The sequence below is a fragment of the Macrotis lagotis genome, chromosome 2 (genome assembly GCF_037893015.1).
Source record: "Macrotis lagotis isolate mMagLag1 chromosome 2, bilby.v1.9.chrom.fasta, whole genome shotgun sequence".
Taxonomy (NCBI): domain Eukaryota; kingdom Metazoa; phylum Chordata; class Mammalia; order Peramelemorphia; family Peramelidae; genus Macrotis; species Macrotis lagotis.
The window spans coordinates 112,490,984-112,508,324 of NC_133659.1; the positions used below are offsets into that span (position 1 = coordinate 112,490,984).

The 17,341-nt window shown below is 36.4% G+C and overlaps 1 protein-coding gene across 1 annotated transcript in view; it reads right to left on the reverse strand.

Moving 5' to 3' along the window:
* The window catches only part of KCNH1 (potassium voltage-gated channel subfamily H member 1), a 543,149-nt gene that overhangs the window by 211,984 nt on the left and 313,824 nt on the right, over positions 1-17,341 (reverse strand). Inside the window, exon 8 of the mRNA XM_074222595.1 lies at positions 4,545-4,744. Coding sequence (XP_074078696.1) covers positions 4,545-4,744 — 200 coding nt within the window. The remainder of the gene's footprint in view (positions 1-4,544; positions 4,745-17,341) is intronic.

Here is a 17,341-nt window from a genome sequence, read left to right on the forward strand (position 1 = left end):
TGTAAGGAGGAAAGAAAAATGAGTTAGGAATTGACAGACTAATATTCAAGTCCCAACATTCACATTTACTATGTGTGTAACCTAGATTCATCTTCCTGCATTCAAATCCAGTCCCAGTGTGACCTTGGACAAGTCACTTAACCCTGTTTGCCTCATTTCCTCCTCTGTAAAATGGAAAACCACTCCAGAATCTTTGTCAAGAAAACACCCAAATAGGGTCACGAAAAGTTGGACCTGACTGAAAAATAACTGAGTAAGTCAGGCATTGTAATTAACTTCAGAGGCAATATATATATACATACATATACATATACATACACACACATACACACACGTATATATATATAAAATGACATCAAGTGGCTGACAGTTTTTAATGGGGGGAATCAGAAAAGGCTATTTGAAGGAAGAGACACTTCAAGTAAGCCTAGAAAGAACTAGAGCTTCCAAAGTTAGGAGATGAGTAAGAAAAGCATTCTAGGCAAGAAAGATAGATAGTCTATGCAAAGATAGAGAGGGTGATGGAATGTCATGCAAAGAAGCCAGCAAATAGACCTGGAATAGGGAGGGCAGGAAAGAGTCTTTCGATATAAAACAGAGAAGTTTGCATTTAATTTAAGGGGCACAAAAGAACCACTGAAGTTTCCAAAGCAATGAGTCACATGGTCAGCCCTAAGCTTTAAGAATGTCAATTTGGCAACAGTCTGAAGGATGGGTTGAAGGAGGGAGAGAACTGGATGCCTTCTCTCCTCTCTCCTCTCTCTCTCTCTCTTTCTCCCTCTCTCTCTCTCTTCCTTCCCCTCTACACTATTCCCCTACACACAAATATGAGACCACTGAAATAATCCAAGTAAGAAGCAATGAAATGAGTTAGGGTAGTTTTGGTTTATAAAGAGAAAAGAATAGATATAAGTAAAGATGTGCTTGGACCCCAAGTGTACCATTATGAGTCAATTGCTAAGTTTGCAGTATGAGAGTATGTACCTCCATAGACAAATACTATAAATTAGGTCTTGATTTATTACTTTGCTGATTGTCTATACTTAAGAAAGTGATAGAGAAAATGTGGATCATGTAGATTAAACTTAAAAGTTTGTTACACATACATTTTTCTTTTTTTTCTTCTTTGAAGAATCAGTTGTTAAACATTAACCAATATACTCCTGGATCTATGAAAACCTAGATAAGTAGAATCAACATTTAGATTACATATAGAGGATGGAGAGTGAGGAAGATGAAAAACCATGGAAAAAAACTAAGAATTCCACAAATTTGAATAAATATATTGCATCTAAAAAAATACAGCATGTCATGTCAGAACTGTGCCCACTGATTTGGAACCAAGATTTTATCTTCTAGGTGAATTCACCTTTAAATATTTGGTTTTCCCAGGATCAAGCAACACTGTTCTACCCAGCAGCAGCTGCCAGCAGAGTGAGGCCTTGGTGATGAAATGTTGTTTTATTCATGGGCAGCACTCCCAAAGCCCTGTGTATATATGGGTGTGGGTGAGGGAGAGGCAACAGAGCTTGGGCGGCAGAATTTATGGACTGTCATGGCTATTAGTCAATCTCACCTTTGTTAGCTCTTGTTCCAACAAGCACTCACTCCTCTCTCTCTCTCTCTCTCTCTCTCTCTCTCTCTCTCTCTCTCTCTCTCTCTCTCTCTCTCTCTGCTTTTCTCTCTGTCTCTGTCTGTCTCTCTCTGTCTCTGTCTCTCTCCCTCCCTCTCCCTCTCTCTCCCTCCCTCCTTCCCTCTCCCTCTCCCTCTCTCTCATACACACACAGACACAGACACACACACAGACATACAGACACACAGAGACACACACACACACACACACACACACACACACACACTATCTCACTTTCTCTCCTTTTTCCATCTCTCACTTTTTCTCTTGGTCTCATTTACTCTCTGTTACACTTTCTCTTTCTGTCTCACCTTTCTCTTTTACTTTCTCTTTTCCTCTCCTGGTCTCCTGAGCTTCACTTTCTCTTTCTCACTCTTACTTTCTCTTTCTTACTTTCTCTTTCTTATTTACTTTCTTTTTTCTCACTTTTTCTCTTGCCCTCTCTTTTTATTTTTATGTCTTACACACACACACACACACACACACACACACACACACACACACACATACACACCATCTCATCACAGACGTAAGAGGCCTGAAAAGTCATCTTGTCCAAAGATGTGAGAAGAAGACCAAAAAAAAGTGAAATGAATTTTTTGTCTAAGATCAGATAGCTTGCTGGCAGCCAACTATTGATAGCTGGTCACCTGATTCCAGTCTAGCACCATTTCTTCTAATCATCAATAGATAATCAACATATCAATATATAATATAATCATGTGAGAAAAAACTGGGAAAAGGAATTAGGATAAAGGCAAAATCTATTTTTCCTACAGAGTTGCCTTCCAGTGGACTGTTTTCCAATTAGGCCAGCCAGACAAACTGCTATGTCATCCCACTGGGTTGGATTTCAGGGGCTGAAAATGTAGGTCTTTTTTTCTTCTTTAAAGAAGAGGTCATCAAGATGGGTGACTTAATACAAATCTCATGATCACCTTGGGGAATCTTTCTTTACTGTTTGTCAAGGGTTCAGAGAGGTTAAGAGGAAAGCTCAGTGTGATGGAACAGAATGCTCTCTGCCTATATCCCACCAACCTTCATCTTACCCAAAGGGATAGAACTGGAGGAAATGGTGTCTGTATCCTCCATCACATATCAGCATTATCTAGGCCAAAGACTTAACAGAGAGAGTAAAAAACAATCTTTACTATGGACAGTAGATTGCAATATTAACCTGTCTTCTTCTAAATTGAAACACATAACTCTTTTTCCTCCTTCAGTCCCTGGATGCTTCTTCCAGCTTAGCTTTGAGGATCATTCCTCTTTTTTTAAAAAATTATATAAATATTTGGGCAGCTAGGTGGCAAAGTATATAAAGCACCAACCCTGAAGTCAGGAGGATATGAGTTCAAATCCTATGTCAGACACTTAATAATTGCCTAGCTGTGTGACCATGGACAAGTCACCTAAACCTATTGTCTTAAAAAATAAAAAATAAACTAAATTTTAAAAATAAAGTAAAAACAAATAATATTTGTTTTCCAATTATGTATACAATAATAGTTTCTACCATTCTTTTTCTTATGCAGGGTTTTGAATTTTACAATTTTTCTCCTCCCTCCCTCCCCTCCCCACAACAGAAGGCAATCTAAAAAAGTCTTTACGAGGATCATTCCTAAAGAAAGTGTGCTAGCAAAAGCAGAAAAAAACTGAGGTAGATAGTTAAGGATCTAAGTAAGCTCTCTATGAAAAAGGATTTGATAACTGTGGTTTAAGTTTTCCCATTTGTAAAATGGATCCTTCTACTTTTCTTTGTGGGGTGAGTAGGGAATGTCTTGAGGGTAAGAAAAGATGATTTACCATAAATATTGCTTTCCCAGGATGAGGTCACCTCTACAGCTCTTGACCTTACATATTAAAGAAGGAAGTAGTCACACAATCTCAACCCATTTGTATTCTGTCATAGGTTCACAGAAGATTTGCCTTTTTAATTATATTCAGCTTAGGCAAAGATTAAAACAAGTTTGAATTTCCTGAGCATATACTGACTAGAGTTGTCAGGAGAAAGCCAGGATTAAATATTTGTTTTAAAATAATTTGCAAAGTGGTTAATCTACACATGTATAATAGAGAATTGACATTTTTACATCACCTCTTTTTCACTCTCTTTTTCATTCACTTATGCAATTTGACCAAGCTTTCCTTCAAACATTTCAATGATATGAAACCACACAAACAAACTCTCAGAACAGGATGGAGATTGGATCATTATCCCCATTCCACTGATGATAAAACTAAGATCCAGAGTGACTGCTTGGCTGATCCCAAATTATATGCCTAACCTTGTATCTTACTCAATTTTATACCAATTCTATTCTTCTAGTGGAATGTAAACTTCTTGAAGGTTGGAAATATTTTGCTTTTATATTTGTATCTTAGATTCTTGTTGATAGTAGGTACTTCATCAATCAATAAGTGTATTTTATGCAACACTTAATGTGCTAGGCACTTGAGATACAAATATAAAAATAGAACATCCCTGTCCTCAAGGAGTTTATATTCTATTGAGAAAGATAATGTGTAAACATATAAGAAAAGACAAAATAAATATTAGGCAATTTAAGGGGTAGCTATTGGGGGATTAGGAAAGATCTCATATAGGTGGCAGGGCTTGAGCTGAGCTTAGAAGGAAACTAGGAATCTGAAAAATACAGATAAAGCAAGGGTATATTACAGGTAAGCAGGTCAATTTGTTTAAAGGTAAAGAAATGGGAAATAATATGGTACATGATGGAAGCAGCAAGAAGGCTAGTGTGGCTGCATCACACTATGTATAAAAGGGAAGAATATTCAAAAAGGAAGTAGAGTATAATAAATCTTGGTTGAATTGCACTTAATTGACTCCCTAAATTATGCAATAAAGAAAGCAAAGTGACAAGTAATTTCTCCTACATTCTCAATCTCTTACCTTCTCAGTGTCAATGCCTCTGGACATGGACCAAGTGGAAACAATATAGTCCATGACTCGTTCACTGAGTCCCTTTGGCACCTGGTAGAGCTTCAGGAAGTCCCGAACACTATTGAGCATTTCATGGTACCTGTTGGTGTTAGCATACATCTGCTGGAAAATGGTGGTAACATTCCCAAAGATGGTGGCATACAGGAGGGCTGTGGAAGAGAGGAAAAAGAAAATGTTTGTGAATGGGAGTCCAGAAATGGGATGATTCCCCCCCCCCCCAAAAAAAAACCCAGAAAACACAGAAATGGCTACCAGAGCAGGCCACTGTGCAAGATATCCAGAGGCTAAGGTCATGATACAGTTCTACCTCATTTAAAACTGTAAGGGACACTAGAGATAAATCTAATCCTTCATTTTCCACATAAGGAAACTGAGGCAGTAAAGAAGGAAAGAAGCAAACCTTTATTAAACATCAAGTATAATAATACATGCTTTACCAAAATGTTCTCATTTGATTCTTTTGACAGCCCTAAGAGGTAGATATTATTATTATTATTACCCATATTTTGCTTTTAAGGAAACTGAGGTAGACAAGTCAAGGGTAACTATCTGAGACTTCAAACTTAAGATCTGCTAGCTGCTGACTGAACCCCTCTGGTGAAAACATTTTCCTTTGGGACAGTTTTCCATTGGGGGACAGTTACAATTGTTAGCATTTGTTTTTGTTTTTCTTTCTTTAGAGTAAACAAAATCTGACATTCTAATGCTTCCATTCATTGGACCAGGTTCTTCCCTCTATTGTAGGGAACATCTGACCTGTGGGTCATTTGGTCTGGTGCTACCATGGCAACCCAAGGTAGGAATCGAAATTCCATAAATCTAGGAACTTTTTAGCAGTGAATTAATTAAATGTTTAACCAATTTAACAGATGAATGATGCTATAGATATCCAAATGACTCCTGGCAGAAAAATGTTCCCCATCCCTGCTCTAGAGAATGGATGTTCAGCCTTTAAGTTCTGGGCAGCTTCACCTATCAAAAACTTGTCAAGAGTCGTATATGGAATTTAATATTTATTTATGACTATATTGTGACACAAATTATCAATGAATATAATAATAAAATGTAATGCCATATGAATGGACTTTGAGAACCACGTACAGCCCATGAGCTGCAGGTTAGACACATCTGCTCTAGAATCAAGTAAAACAAGTGTAATCTCCTTCCCATAGGAGGTTCCTTCAAACAGTACAAAAATCTATTAAATAATATTCACTAAATTTTCTCTAGTCTACATTAAACATACTCAGAGCACAGAATCACAGGGGTGGGGAGTTATTAAGACCATCAGAAGTCATTTGATATGACCCATACATAAACATGCCTGATAAGGAAATGATTAGCCTCTGCTTGAAGACTTCTAGGAAGTGGCTCCCACTACTTCTCAAGAAAGCCGTGTCACTTTTGGTTTAGTCCTAATAGGTAGGTGGAACAATAGCAGATAGAATGTGGTCCTGGAATAAGGAAGTGTTCATCTTCTTGAGTTCAAATTTGACCTCAAACATTTACTGACTGTGAGACACTGGGCAAGTCACTTAACCCTACTTCTTTCAGTTTTTTCAATTGTAAAATGAGCTAGAGAATTAAATGGCAAACCACTCCAGTATTTTAACCAAGAAAACTCCAAATATGGTTGTGAAGGGTTGAAATTGAGTAAAAAAATGACTAACAAAAAAAACAACAAAGTAAGTTTTTCCTGACAAAACATAAACCTCTGTGAAACCTCTACTCAGGACTCCTATTTCTGCCCTATTGGACAAAGAAGATTAATTTCTCTTCCACATGAAAATCCTTCAAATACTGGAATATAGCTAGTATGTCCCAAGTCATCTCTTCTCCTCTCTAAAATAAATATGCCCATTTCTTTCTATTGCTTTTCATATGACATAGATTTAAAACTCTTCACTATTATGGTTGATTCCCAGTTTATCAATGTTAGCCAGGTGGCATAGGGAATAAACAGAGTGTGGGCTTTTGGGACCAATAAGATCTTAATTCAAGCTCATTTTCATATATGGGTGAGCTATATGATCCTGGACAAGTCACTTGATCACCTCAATGCCACAAGGAAAAAAAATTTACAGCAAATATGACTGAGAGGGGTTTGCTATCCAAGACACTTGGGAATAAACACAAATATTTAAGATCAAAGGACATTTCTCAATGACCAAATGGTAGCCAAATGGATATAAATTAATACTTATCAGATTATTTTAAACCACTAACAACTTTATTAAAAGTCAATAATAAGAGCTAAATATAACAAAACAACTTGGAAGTTTTACCTCACTTGGAAAAGATGACAAAGTGGAAATAGTCAATGTCAGAATTATACAAAGATAGGCACTCTGTTATATAATTGGTGGAGCTTTGAATTGGTCTAACCATTTCAAAAAGTATTTTGTAATTATGTTAAAAAAGTGACTAAAATTTCCATAAATTTGATCCCCAGTTCCTATTGCCTAAGTACATTTCCAACAGAAATTAAAGATAGAAAAAAGAAAGTTTTCATATATACCAAAATATTCATAGAACTGTTTTGCAAAGGCTATGGATCTGGGTATGGTTAAAAAAAATCATGGCACACAAGTAAAAAAATAGTATGAATGTGAAACATTCAGAGAAACATGAAATATTTATATGAATTGAGATGGTAAAATAAGCCTCTCTGATTAGAGGGTAGGGTCATGAACTCTTCAACCTCCATTCACAGAGACAGAGAGACCTCATTTCCTACCTGACTGAATTCATTTTATACTTTTTTGACTTTTTTATTATGCTCTCACACTGGATACTTTCCCTGTTTCCCCTTTCACACCAGCCTCCTTTCAAACTTTCTTTTATGTGTTATCTTCCCTCATTAAATTGTAAGTTCCTTGAGGGAAGGTTCCATCTTTTGCATATTTGAATGTTAAGCTCTGAAGATATACCTGGTAGATAGTAGGTTGTTAAAAAGTAATTAATGACTATTGAGTAATATTTATTTTGGACAATGATTACAATATAAATACAAAGAACCAAAATTCAAATTAAATGCTTTGTAATTATAACAAGTTTGGCACTGAAAAATATACTTCCTTCTATACAGAGGCAAAGGTCTAAAGGTGTGGAATGCTCCATATGCTGGCATAGAGGTGTACTGGCAAATGTTCAAAGAATTGGTAAACAGTCTTCTGAAAAAAAAAAGAATTATCCAGGACATATTTCAAAGTTTAATTTGCATTATTAACATTTTCATCATCATTTTCTTGAACCTAGATTGTCAACAAAATAATAAACCAAATCCTGATTTGTAATATTTGTTGCCTTCTGAGGAAATTGGAAATTTAATCATTGGTTTTTATAAGTCAGTATGAGCTGACTCCAGTATAGTTGATTTTGCTGAACTGCTATTTTTATCTTTCTTTTTAATTTCTTGTTAAAAATTGGGACTTGTGGGTAGGGAAAGAGAACTTTTGGAAATCAAAGTAACCTAAAGGATCAATAAAAATAAGAAAAATTTAAAATAATGAAGACACATATCTGTATATCCTTTATGGAATATGTTAATGATCAAAGCCCTTTATGGATAAGACCCCAAACAAGAAAAACCCAGATTTAAAAAGCATTTCATGGTAGCAAAGAATGCTTTTAAATGAAAAAAATGAAAAATTGAAATTTACACCAAAGAACTAGAGGTCTGAAAATATAAAACTAAATAGGAATTTAGGTGGTATAGTGGGAAAAGTGTTGGACTTGAGTCAAAAAGGTATTACTTTGTATCCTACCTCAGATACTTTCTAACTGTAGAATCCTGGACAAGTCACCTAACTTCTCTTATCCCAGTTTCCTCAACTTTAAAATGTGCATTATAATAGCCACTACCTCCCAGGATTGTTGTACAGGTCAAATAATATATGTATTATGTGACATATATGTAATATATGCAAAGTAATTTATGAATCTTAAAGCACTAAATAAGTGTGATGTAGTTGTAGTAGTAGTAGTAGTAGTAGTAGTAGTAGTAGTAGTAGTAGTAGTAGTAGTAGTAGTAGTAATCATAATCTTTCAGATAATACCAAGAAAATGGTGGGACATCAGTTATACATCTCATATATATATATATATATATATATATATATATATATATATATATATGTGTGTGTGTGTGTGTGTGTGTGTGTGTGTGTATATATATATATGTGTATATTATATATATATATATATATGTTTTACCCACAAGAAGTCTTGTATCTCAAAAAAAAAAACCTCAATAAATATAAGTTTCAACCCACAAATAACTCATCTTGTTGACTGACAGCCTAGCTGATTTTTCCAGGTGAGATCTAGGGATCTGTCTTGCTATGTTCTGCTGTTAAACAAATAAAAATGAAGAACCTTTTTGAATATTAGTTTAACAAACACATTTATGTTAAGCATTTACTATTTATCAGTCACTGTTCTGAACCCTTGGAATGCAAATATAAAGAAAAAGGATAGTCCCTGCTATCTAGGAGCTTACATTGCAATAAGAAAATAAAAAAATATATATATACAAAAAGGAGTCAAAGAATGGAGGGAACTAAAAGCAAGGTGTTGAAACCTGGAGAATCAGAAACATAGCCAGGAGAGGAATGAAGGTTGTCTTGCCAGAGCCCCTCCCCAAACAGAGACTCTGGTAGGGACTTACCAATGGGAGAAAGTACTAGCATGACAGAGGGATATGTGAGGGTAAGAAGACAACAGTGGCAGATTGATGTGCCATGATAGGAAGCTCCAGGCACTATTACATGGTAACAGGTTGTACCTGCCCAAAGAATTATAGATTTTAAAATTCAGAAGGGTCATCTAGCCAAATGGCCCTCATTTTACACATGAAGAACCTGCAGCCTACAAAGATGAAAGTAATGGCTTACATTATACAGCTAGTTGGTAGCAAGACCAAATTTCAAAATTGTATTTCAGGGTTACCAATCTGGTACTCTGTCTCCTACAGCATTCTCAGACTTGCCCTAAAGTTTTATTCTCCACAGACTGATAATAAAACATTCCTACTATTATTCAATACCTTTATCCAGAAATCCTTCCAATAATCAGACTACTGCTCAGATGGACCAATAGCAGAGGGAAAGAGTATCATTAGCAGAGAATAGGGCTTTCGAACTAAAAACTTCACCATACAGAAAAATGAGATTATATATATATATATATACATATATATATATATATATATATATGTATATATATATATATATATGTTGAAGGGTTAAGGAAAGAAAAAGTATGTAAAAGGGGCAGGCAAAACTGTTTTTTAATTTCCTTGATGGAAAGGAACAATCTGTCATCCCAGAAAGAATGTCTGCCTATATCAAAACACCAATCAGGAGTCAGCTCATCACTAATGACTGAGCATCTATTCTCCTCAGAGGGAGAAAATTTAAAATGTAAAGCCTTCAAGATTTCTGAAGACACATCTGTACTCATATTATTCACATTCAATGTCCAGAAATTCAAGTTCATAACATACATGCATCTTTTGAAGGAATTAGAGATGTTTAACGTGGGGAAGAGAAGATTTAGTGGGGCAAGGTGGAAATAATAGCTGTCTTGGAACACTTGAAGAGTGGACATATGGCAGAGGGACTGAACTTCTGCTTGAACCTAGAGAGGACAATTAGGAAAATAGGTAGTAAATTTAGGCTTGATGTAAGAAAAAAACTTTCTAATAATTAGAGCAGTCAGCAATCCAAGAAGTATTTATTAAATGTCTATTCTATGCCAACACTATATTAAGAACCAGGAATATAAATGTCAAATAGTCCTTATTCTCAAGAAGTTGACATTCTAATTAGGGGAGAGATCATATATAGGATGGTTCAGTACAGGGGATATGGAAATGCTCAATAATTCTTAGGACACAACCATAAGACCAAAGACAAAGTCCTTAGGGGCAATTTCAGGTTAGTTAGCAATGTATGGACTAGTGAGTATAACAGAAAGGTTGATGATGGCAAGGTCTAGTGGACTTTAAGAAAAATGACTAGATCTGTGAACCCTCAAATGAGGAAACTTGTATCAATGGTATCTTTTCTCATTTATAGGTTTATAAAATTGCTGAGGGCACTGAAACATATGAGTCTGGACCTGGGTCATAAAGTCAATATTTATCAGAGATTAATTTTGATTCAGGTCTTCTTGCTCCATGGCCATCTCTTTTCACTAAATTGTACTTCCTCTCCCCTTTGGAAGCAACAGCATAAATGAAACTGTAAACTGTACTTCCTCTCCCCTTTGGAAGCAACAGCATAAATGAAACTGTCCTAATTATCAAACAGCTTTTAGTTTTTCAGAAGAGCTCTCTCTCTCTCTCTCTCTCTCTCTCTCTCTCTCTCTCTCTCTCTCTCTCTCTCTGTCTGTCTGTCTCACACACAGAATATGTAAAGAATAAATAAAAGCAAATCTTCAGAACATCTGGAAAGGTCCCATGTAGAAGAAAAAAGCTTGAGCAGAGATCTTAAGGGGTCAAAGTTAGAAAAGAGGGCATTCCAGGAAATAAAGCTCAAGGTTTTTGACTGAAGGTTAAAAAACAACATACCAGGGATACTCTCGAAAGTATTCTTGTTCAGTATTCCTGGTTTGAACTAGTGTACTTTTTGGGTTAAAAGAGATATTTGTAAAACTACTTATCACAGGCCTGACAAATAGTGGGAACTATACAAATGATTATTCCCTTCCCTTCCCTTCAACCAAACAGCTGATATAGGACCATGTCCACTAAAAGATAGGAAACCCATAATTAATTGGGAAAGGAAGTTCATTAATACCTAAATCAATGACTGCTGAAAAACAGCCAAGAAATATTTCTTTCTCTATATTTCTTTCCAGAAAAGGGAAGTAGTTTTTGGAGGCCTTATTGGGGAAGAAGGTTTAGAAACTTTTGCTTGTCCTCAGAAGACAGGAGAAGAAATGCATGGAAACAGTAGGGAGACAGATTTAGGCTAAATATAATAATTAGAGCAGTTCCAAAGTGGTATTACTTGTTTGGGGAGGTGTTAGTTTTTCTCTCTTTACAAGTCATCAAAGACTGGGTGATCACATGTTAGATATGCCCCAACCAACTTAAATAGTCTCTGGGTTTCAAAAGTTTAATTCTTCATTTGGAAGAATGCACTGGAAAAACCCCTGTTGCTAAACTTGATGACTTCTTTATCCACCATCTTGTATGGAGGACAGTAATTTGAGAGTTATTTTTAAGAATAAACAAAATGTAGAGTACTTTATTAAATATTTAACCTCCAGGATCAATATGTGTGTGTGTGTGTGTGTGTGTGTGTGTGTGTGTGTGTGTGCTATATGATCTTTTAATCACTTGGATGGACTAAATATTTACCATTTGACTAGACAAAATGTCAGTGGCCAGGAGGCAAAATACTTAACCAAACAACCCTCATGTTATATTACAATCAAAGTCTCTGAAGTCATTTCTAAACTCCATGCATGTGATAAATCTTTAGGCATTCTGACAACTATGATACTCATTTTTAAATGATTCAAAATTAAGCTGTTCATGTAGTTTTGAAGTAGAGAAAAATTGGGTGCAAAAATGGGACAAGGAACCTGAAGCCTGAAAGGCATATTTGACCTGTTGTTTCATTTCACTTGGTTCATGACAAATATTTGTACAAAGAAAGGCCTATTATAATAGGCCTCTTTTAAAGTAGCATTTTAAATGGATGCTATCTGTCATCAGTCTGACTGATTCATCCAAATATATAGATAGTATGCATTTGAGTAGATGGTAGGGGAATGTTAACATTGGCATGGCAACAAGTTCTTTTCTGAATTCTTATTTTTCATGATTTGAAATCCATTGCTATGAATGTCATAATCTGGGGGTATATGAGCGGCTACATCTGTTTCTTCCAACTCCATACAAGTTTCTTCCCATTATATCCTGGTTTCTTCCCACTCTAAGCTAGTTACTTTCCACCATATTGGAGATAAGTATAGACTGAAGATTAAAAATATTTCTCAGAATTCTCCCTCTGGAAGAGATTTTTTACTTTGCTCCCAAAGAAAAACAGCTTTACTAGATATGGTCAAAAGTAGAATGGACTGCCTTAGTGGGGATTCGGTTCCCCCCTATCATTCGATATGTTCAAGCACAGAATGGATGAACATTTTTCAAGGATGCTACAGAGAGAAGGGGGGGGGGTCTACATATGGCTGGGGTTAGATTGTCCCCAAAGAGTTTTTCTGAGATTCTGTAGTTGTGAGAACACCCCCAACACACACACACACACACACACACACACACACACACACACACACACACACGGACACACATTTAGACTCATAGACTGGAAGAGACTGAAGGCATCATCTAGGTCCAAGTCACTGATTTTATAATGAGGAAACTTGATTTCCAGGGTTGACAAAGGTCAGGGGTGAGATCTGAACCTAAATACTTTAGCTCCCAACCCATTCTTCTTTCCCCTGTACCATACTTACAAATAATGAAGAATCTGAAAACTTTCATTTAACATCCTTCCTAGAATTATATGAAAAGTATGAACCGTGTTTCAACAGGGTCTTCTTGATGAATGCCAGTCAACAAGCAATATTCTTCCAGGGGAGACAGAAGGTTATTTTCAGCTTTTTTGTCTGACGGCTCACCCACAAAGTCTTCCACTCCACCCGTAACCCATTAACAATGCAGTCTGTGCCACCTCATTTCAACTAGTGTTTTAATAGCACCACAGATAAAAGCCCAGCAATTTCCACAGGCAATTACTCCAGCAAATGAATCACCAAGGTCAGACACAGGTTGAAAAGGTTGCCAAATAATTTTCTACTTTTACTTATTTTCTGCTGGTTGGTTTACTAATTGCAAAAAACCCCAGTATCATTTAGTTAGTTACAAAATACCTAGCTAAACTCAGCCTAGATTGCAGGTTTGAAACTCTGGACCTTTGTTACTTTATAATGAGATACCAGAGCTTATATTTTATCGATATGAGTCATCAAAGGGAAACTAATTAACAAAGCAATTTAAAATAACACAATTTTAAAATCCATTAAATAATCCTGTTATCCTTAACTCAGCTCATCTTCCATTTGTGGCTATGTCTAAACTAAGGACCTTATCAACTTGGAAGCACATAAAAACACAATGAAACTTTCTGGAGTCTTTCACCTTTTTCCCTGAAACTTTTCTTTTGAAAAAAAGTTCTTAGAACTATATCAGGGAGCAGCCTATGATGTCATCTAGTACAATTCTTTTTCTTTATCAAAAAATTAAATGAAAATAAGATTTGGAGAGATTAAGCTTTTTGTCCAAGATCACAGAGGTAGTAAATATCAGAGGCAGAATTTTAATCAAGTTTTTCTGACTTGGGAGTCTTTGTGTTAGAGCAGATATTCTCAAAAAGTGTTGTCCAATGACCCTTTAAGGAGATCTGAGAGGTCAAAACTAGTTTCATAATAATACTCAGATTTGATTTGCCTGTTACAATAGTTCTCCCAAAAAAAGGTTAATTTAATACATAATTTAAAAAAAAATTTCAGTCAAGTATTCAATGTACCTAAAATTAGAAGAAAAGTAGGAAACTAGGAAAAATAGTTATGCAGCAAGTTTTTCTTGATAATGGTCTTATTTCTCAAACACACAAGGAACTGAAACAAATTTTATTAGAATTCAACCATTCCCTAAGTGATACAGGCAAGAACAGGAATTGTATGAAATAAAGATGCAAAAACACTAAAAATTAGCAAAATACACATTAAAACAACTCCGAGGTATCATCTCACACCTATTGGATTCGCTAAGATGACAGAAAAGGAAAATGATAAATGCTGGAGGGAATATAGGAAAATAGGTAAACTAATGCACTGTTGGTAGAATTGTGAACTAGTCCAAACATTCTGGAGAACAATTTGAAACTATGCTCCCAAAGCTATACAACTTTGAATACTTTGCATACTATTTGAACCAATAATACTACTTAAGTGTATGCACCAAATAAAATGATTCTATTAACACACTCTCTTGCTGTCTCTCTGTCTATCTGTATCTCTCTCTCTCTCTCTCTCTCTCTCTCTCTCTCTCTCTCTCTCTCTCAGTGGCAAAGAATTGAAAACTGATGGTATAGTCATTAATTGGGGAATGGCTGAATAAGTTATGGTATATGAATGTGATGACATACTATTGTAATGTAAGAACTGATGAAAAGGATGATTTCAGGAAAACCTGGAAGGACATGTATGAATTCATACAGAAGGAGGTGAGCAGAATCAGGAGAACAATACTGTAAAGATAATCAACTGAGAAAGATGTAGTAATTGATTAATAAAATCATCTACCATAATTGCAAAGAACTCAGAATGAAAAAAGTTATTCCCCTCCAGATAAAGAACTGATAGACCAAGTATGGACTGACCCAGTTTTGGGGCACAGATCCAGATCAGACTGAAAAGGGAACCAGTGCTTGGGGACAGTGTTGAGGACTAAGGAGATGCTAAACAGAACAGCCACAATGGCAGTATATAGAGAGAGGATCAAATTCAAAAGCTAGAAATAGCAAAGCAGCTCACATCCTGGGAGTAGATTGGGGGTTATGGTCCAAGCCACTTGCTTGGTCTGAAGGCTAGATAAAGAATAACCAGATCAGGAATATCAAATGTAAGAGAAGACAGTTTTCTTTTTCATTTTTACCAATAATTTTTCTGAAAGTTGAAAGTAACTAAATCTAACAACAGTCTATTGTTGCTCAGATTTAAATTTTGTTGCTGCTCAGTTGTTTTTAGCCACGTTTAACCCTTCATGACCCCACTTGGGGTTTTCTTGGCAAAGACTAGTTTGCCATTTCCTTCTCCAGTTTATTTTTGAATATAAGAAAACTGAGACCAACAGGCTGAAGTGACCTGCCCATGGTAACACAGCTAGTAAGTGTCTGAGGCTAGATTTGACCTCAAGAAGATGAATCCTTCCTAATGCCAGCTCTATACACTCTATCTATCGTGCCACCAGGATGACTGAAAGTCAGATAAGAAACTGTTAAAGTTCAGACCAAGAGAGTCAAAATTAGATTTGTCTGGAATTGCACCATTTAGGGAACAATGAAAGCTTGCAGGTCTCTAGACTGACTTGTCCCTATGCCCTGGAATTTCATAATATTCATTATCCCAAAAAATCAGATACAGAAATAGTCAAGATTTTACCTATATAAATGTGCTGAGTCTGACCTTAACATCAACTCTAAAGTAGTAGCCTAGAAGAATGAGCAAATAAAACAGAGAAAAGAATTTCATCATAAAAAGTTATTAGGGTGACAGGAATGTTCAAGACACAAACCCAGAAGAAGAGATAGCTTCTTCAAGATATGACAAGTATCAACAAGTCTCAAAGAAAAACAATTTAGACACATACTCAACTGGATTTTCTGCAAGAAATGAAGCAAGAGGGGACTTCTGGCCAAGATGGCAGAGAGAAGACAGGCACTGTGTTAAGTGCTCCTCTTTCCCCTCCAAAACAACAGGAAAGAAACCTCTTAACAGAAATTTGATCCACAAAACCCAGAAAGGGAAGCTAGGAGAATACCTACCAAGGTCTGGCTCAGGGTATTGTGTGTGTGAACCAGGAGATGAGAGCAGAGGGTCAGCCTTGGAACAGCAGCTGGGGGAAGCCGAGGGCCAGCCTCAGCAGTAGAGATTTTGGAGAGTGGCTGATGTGAGATCCAACATTAGCTGCAAAGTCTTTGGTCAGGGGAAGAGGAGCTACGGGAGGGTGAGTTCTAGCACAGAGAGTTTCAGAGGACACCTGGAGAACAACCAGCTGGGCCAAGGACCTGAGCTCCACACTTTCAGCAGAGTCCTTTGCCCAGAATAAACAATAAACAACCCCCCCCAGGCTGAGGCATGGGCAACAGACTTCACTAAACAGAAAGAGATTAACTCCATCCCCCAGGGTTCAGTACATTGTTCAAGGTCAACTCAGACCCTGCTGCTAAGGACCCCAAACACTCCAGAGAAAGCAACCAATGCCCCTACTGGCCGGCCCGGGAATTACTAATCCAAGTGAACAAAGCCTCTAGGATCTTCAAAAGCAAACTTCAGAGAGCCACCCCTAACACAAGATCATAGAAAAATGAAGAAAGGCCAAAGAAAAGTGGGGGCTCATGGAGAAATACTTAGGAGGAACATATTCTAATCCAGAGAGATCTAGCACTTCTGAGGAGAATATGAATTAGTCTCTAGCCCAGAAAGACTTCCTTGAAGCAATCAGGAAGGAGTTTAAAAATCAATTGGAAAATTTGGGAGAGAAAATTAACTGTGCAGCAAGAAAACAAATCCATGGAAAATAAAATTGGACAAATATAAAATGAGAATAACTCACTCAGATCTTGAATTGGGCAAATGCAAAAAGAAAATAATTCTTTCAAAACTGAACTTGGGAAAATTGAAAACTCCTTCAAAAATAGAATTGACTAACTGGAAAAGCAGTTGCAAAAGGTAAATGAAGAAAATTCCTCTCTACAAAAAAGAATGGGGGCGGTTAGGTGTCATAGTGAATAGAGCACCAGCCCTGGAGTCAGGAGTACCTGAGTTCAAATCCAGCCTCAGACACTTAATAATTACCCAGCTGTGTGGCCTTGGGCAAGCCACTTAACCCAATTTGCCTTGGAAAAAACTGAATAAAAAATTAAAAAAAAACTTGAAAAAGAATGGAATCAATGGAAACTTAATGACTTCACGAGACAACAAGGTTT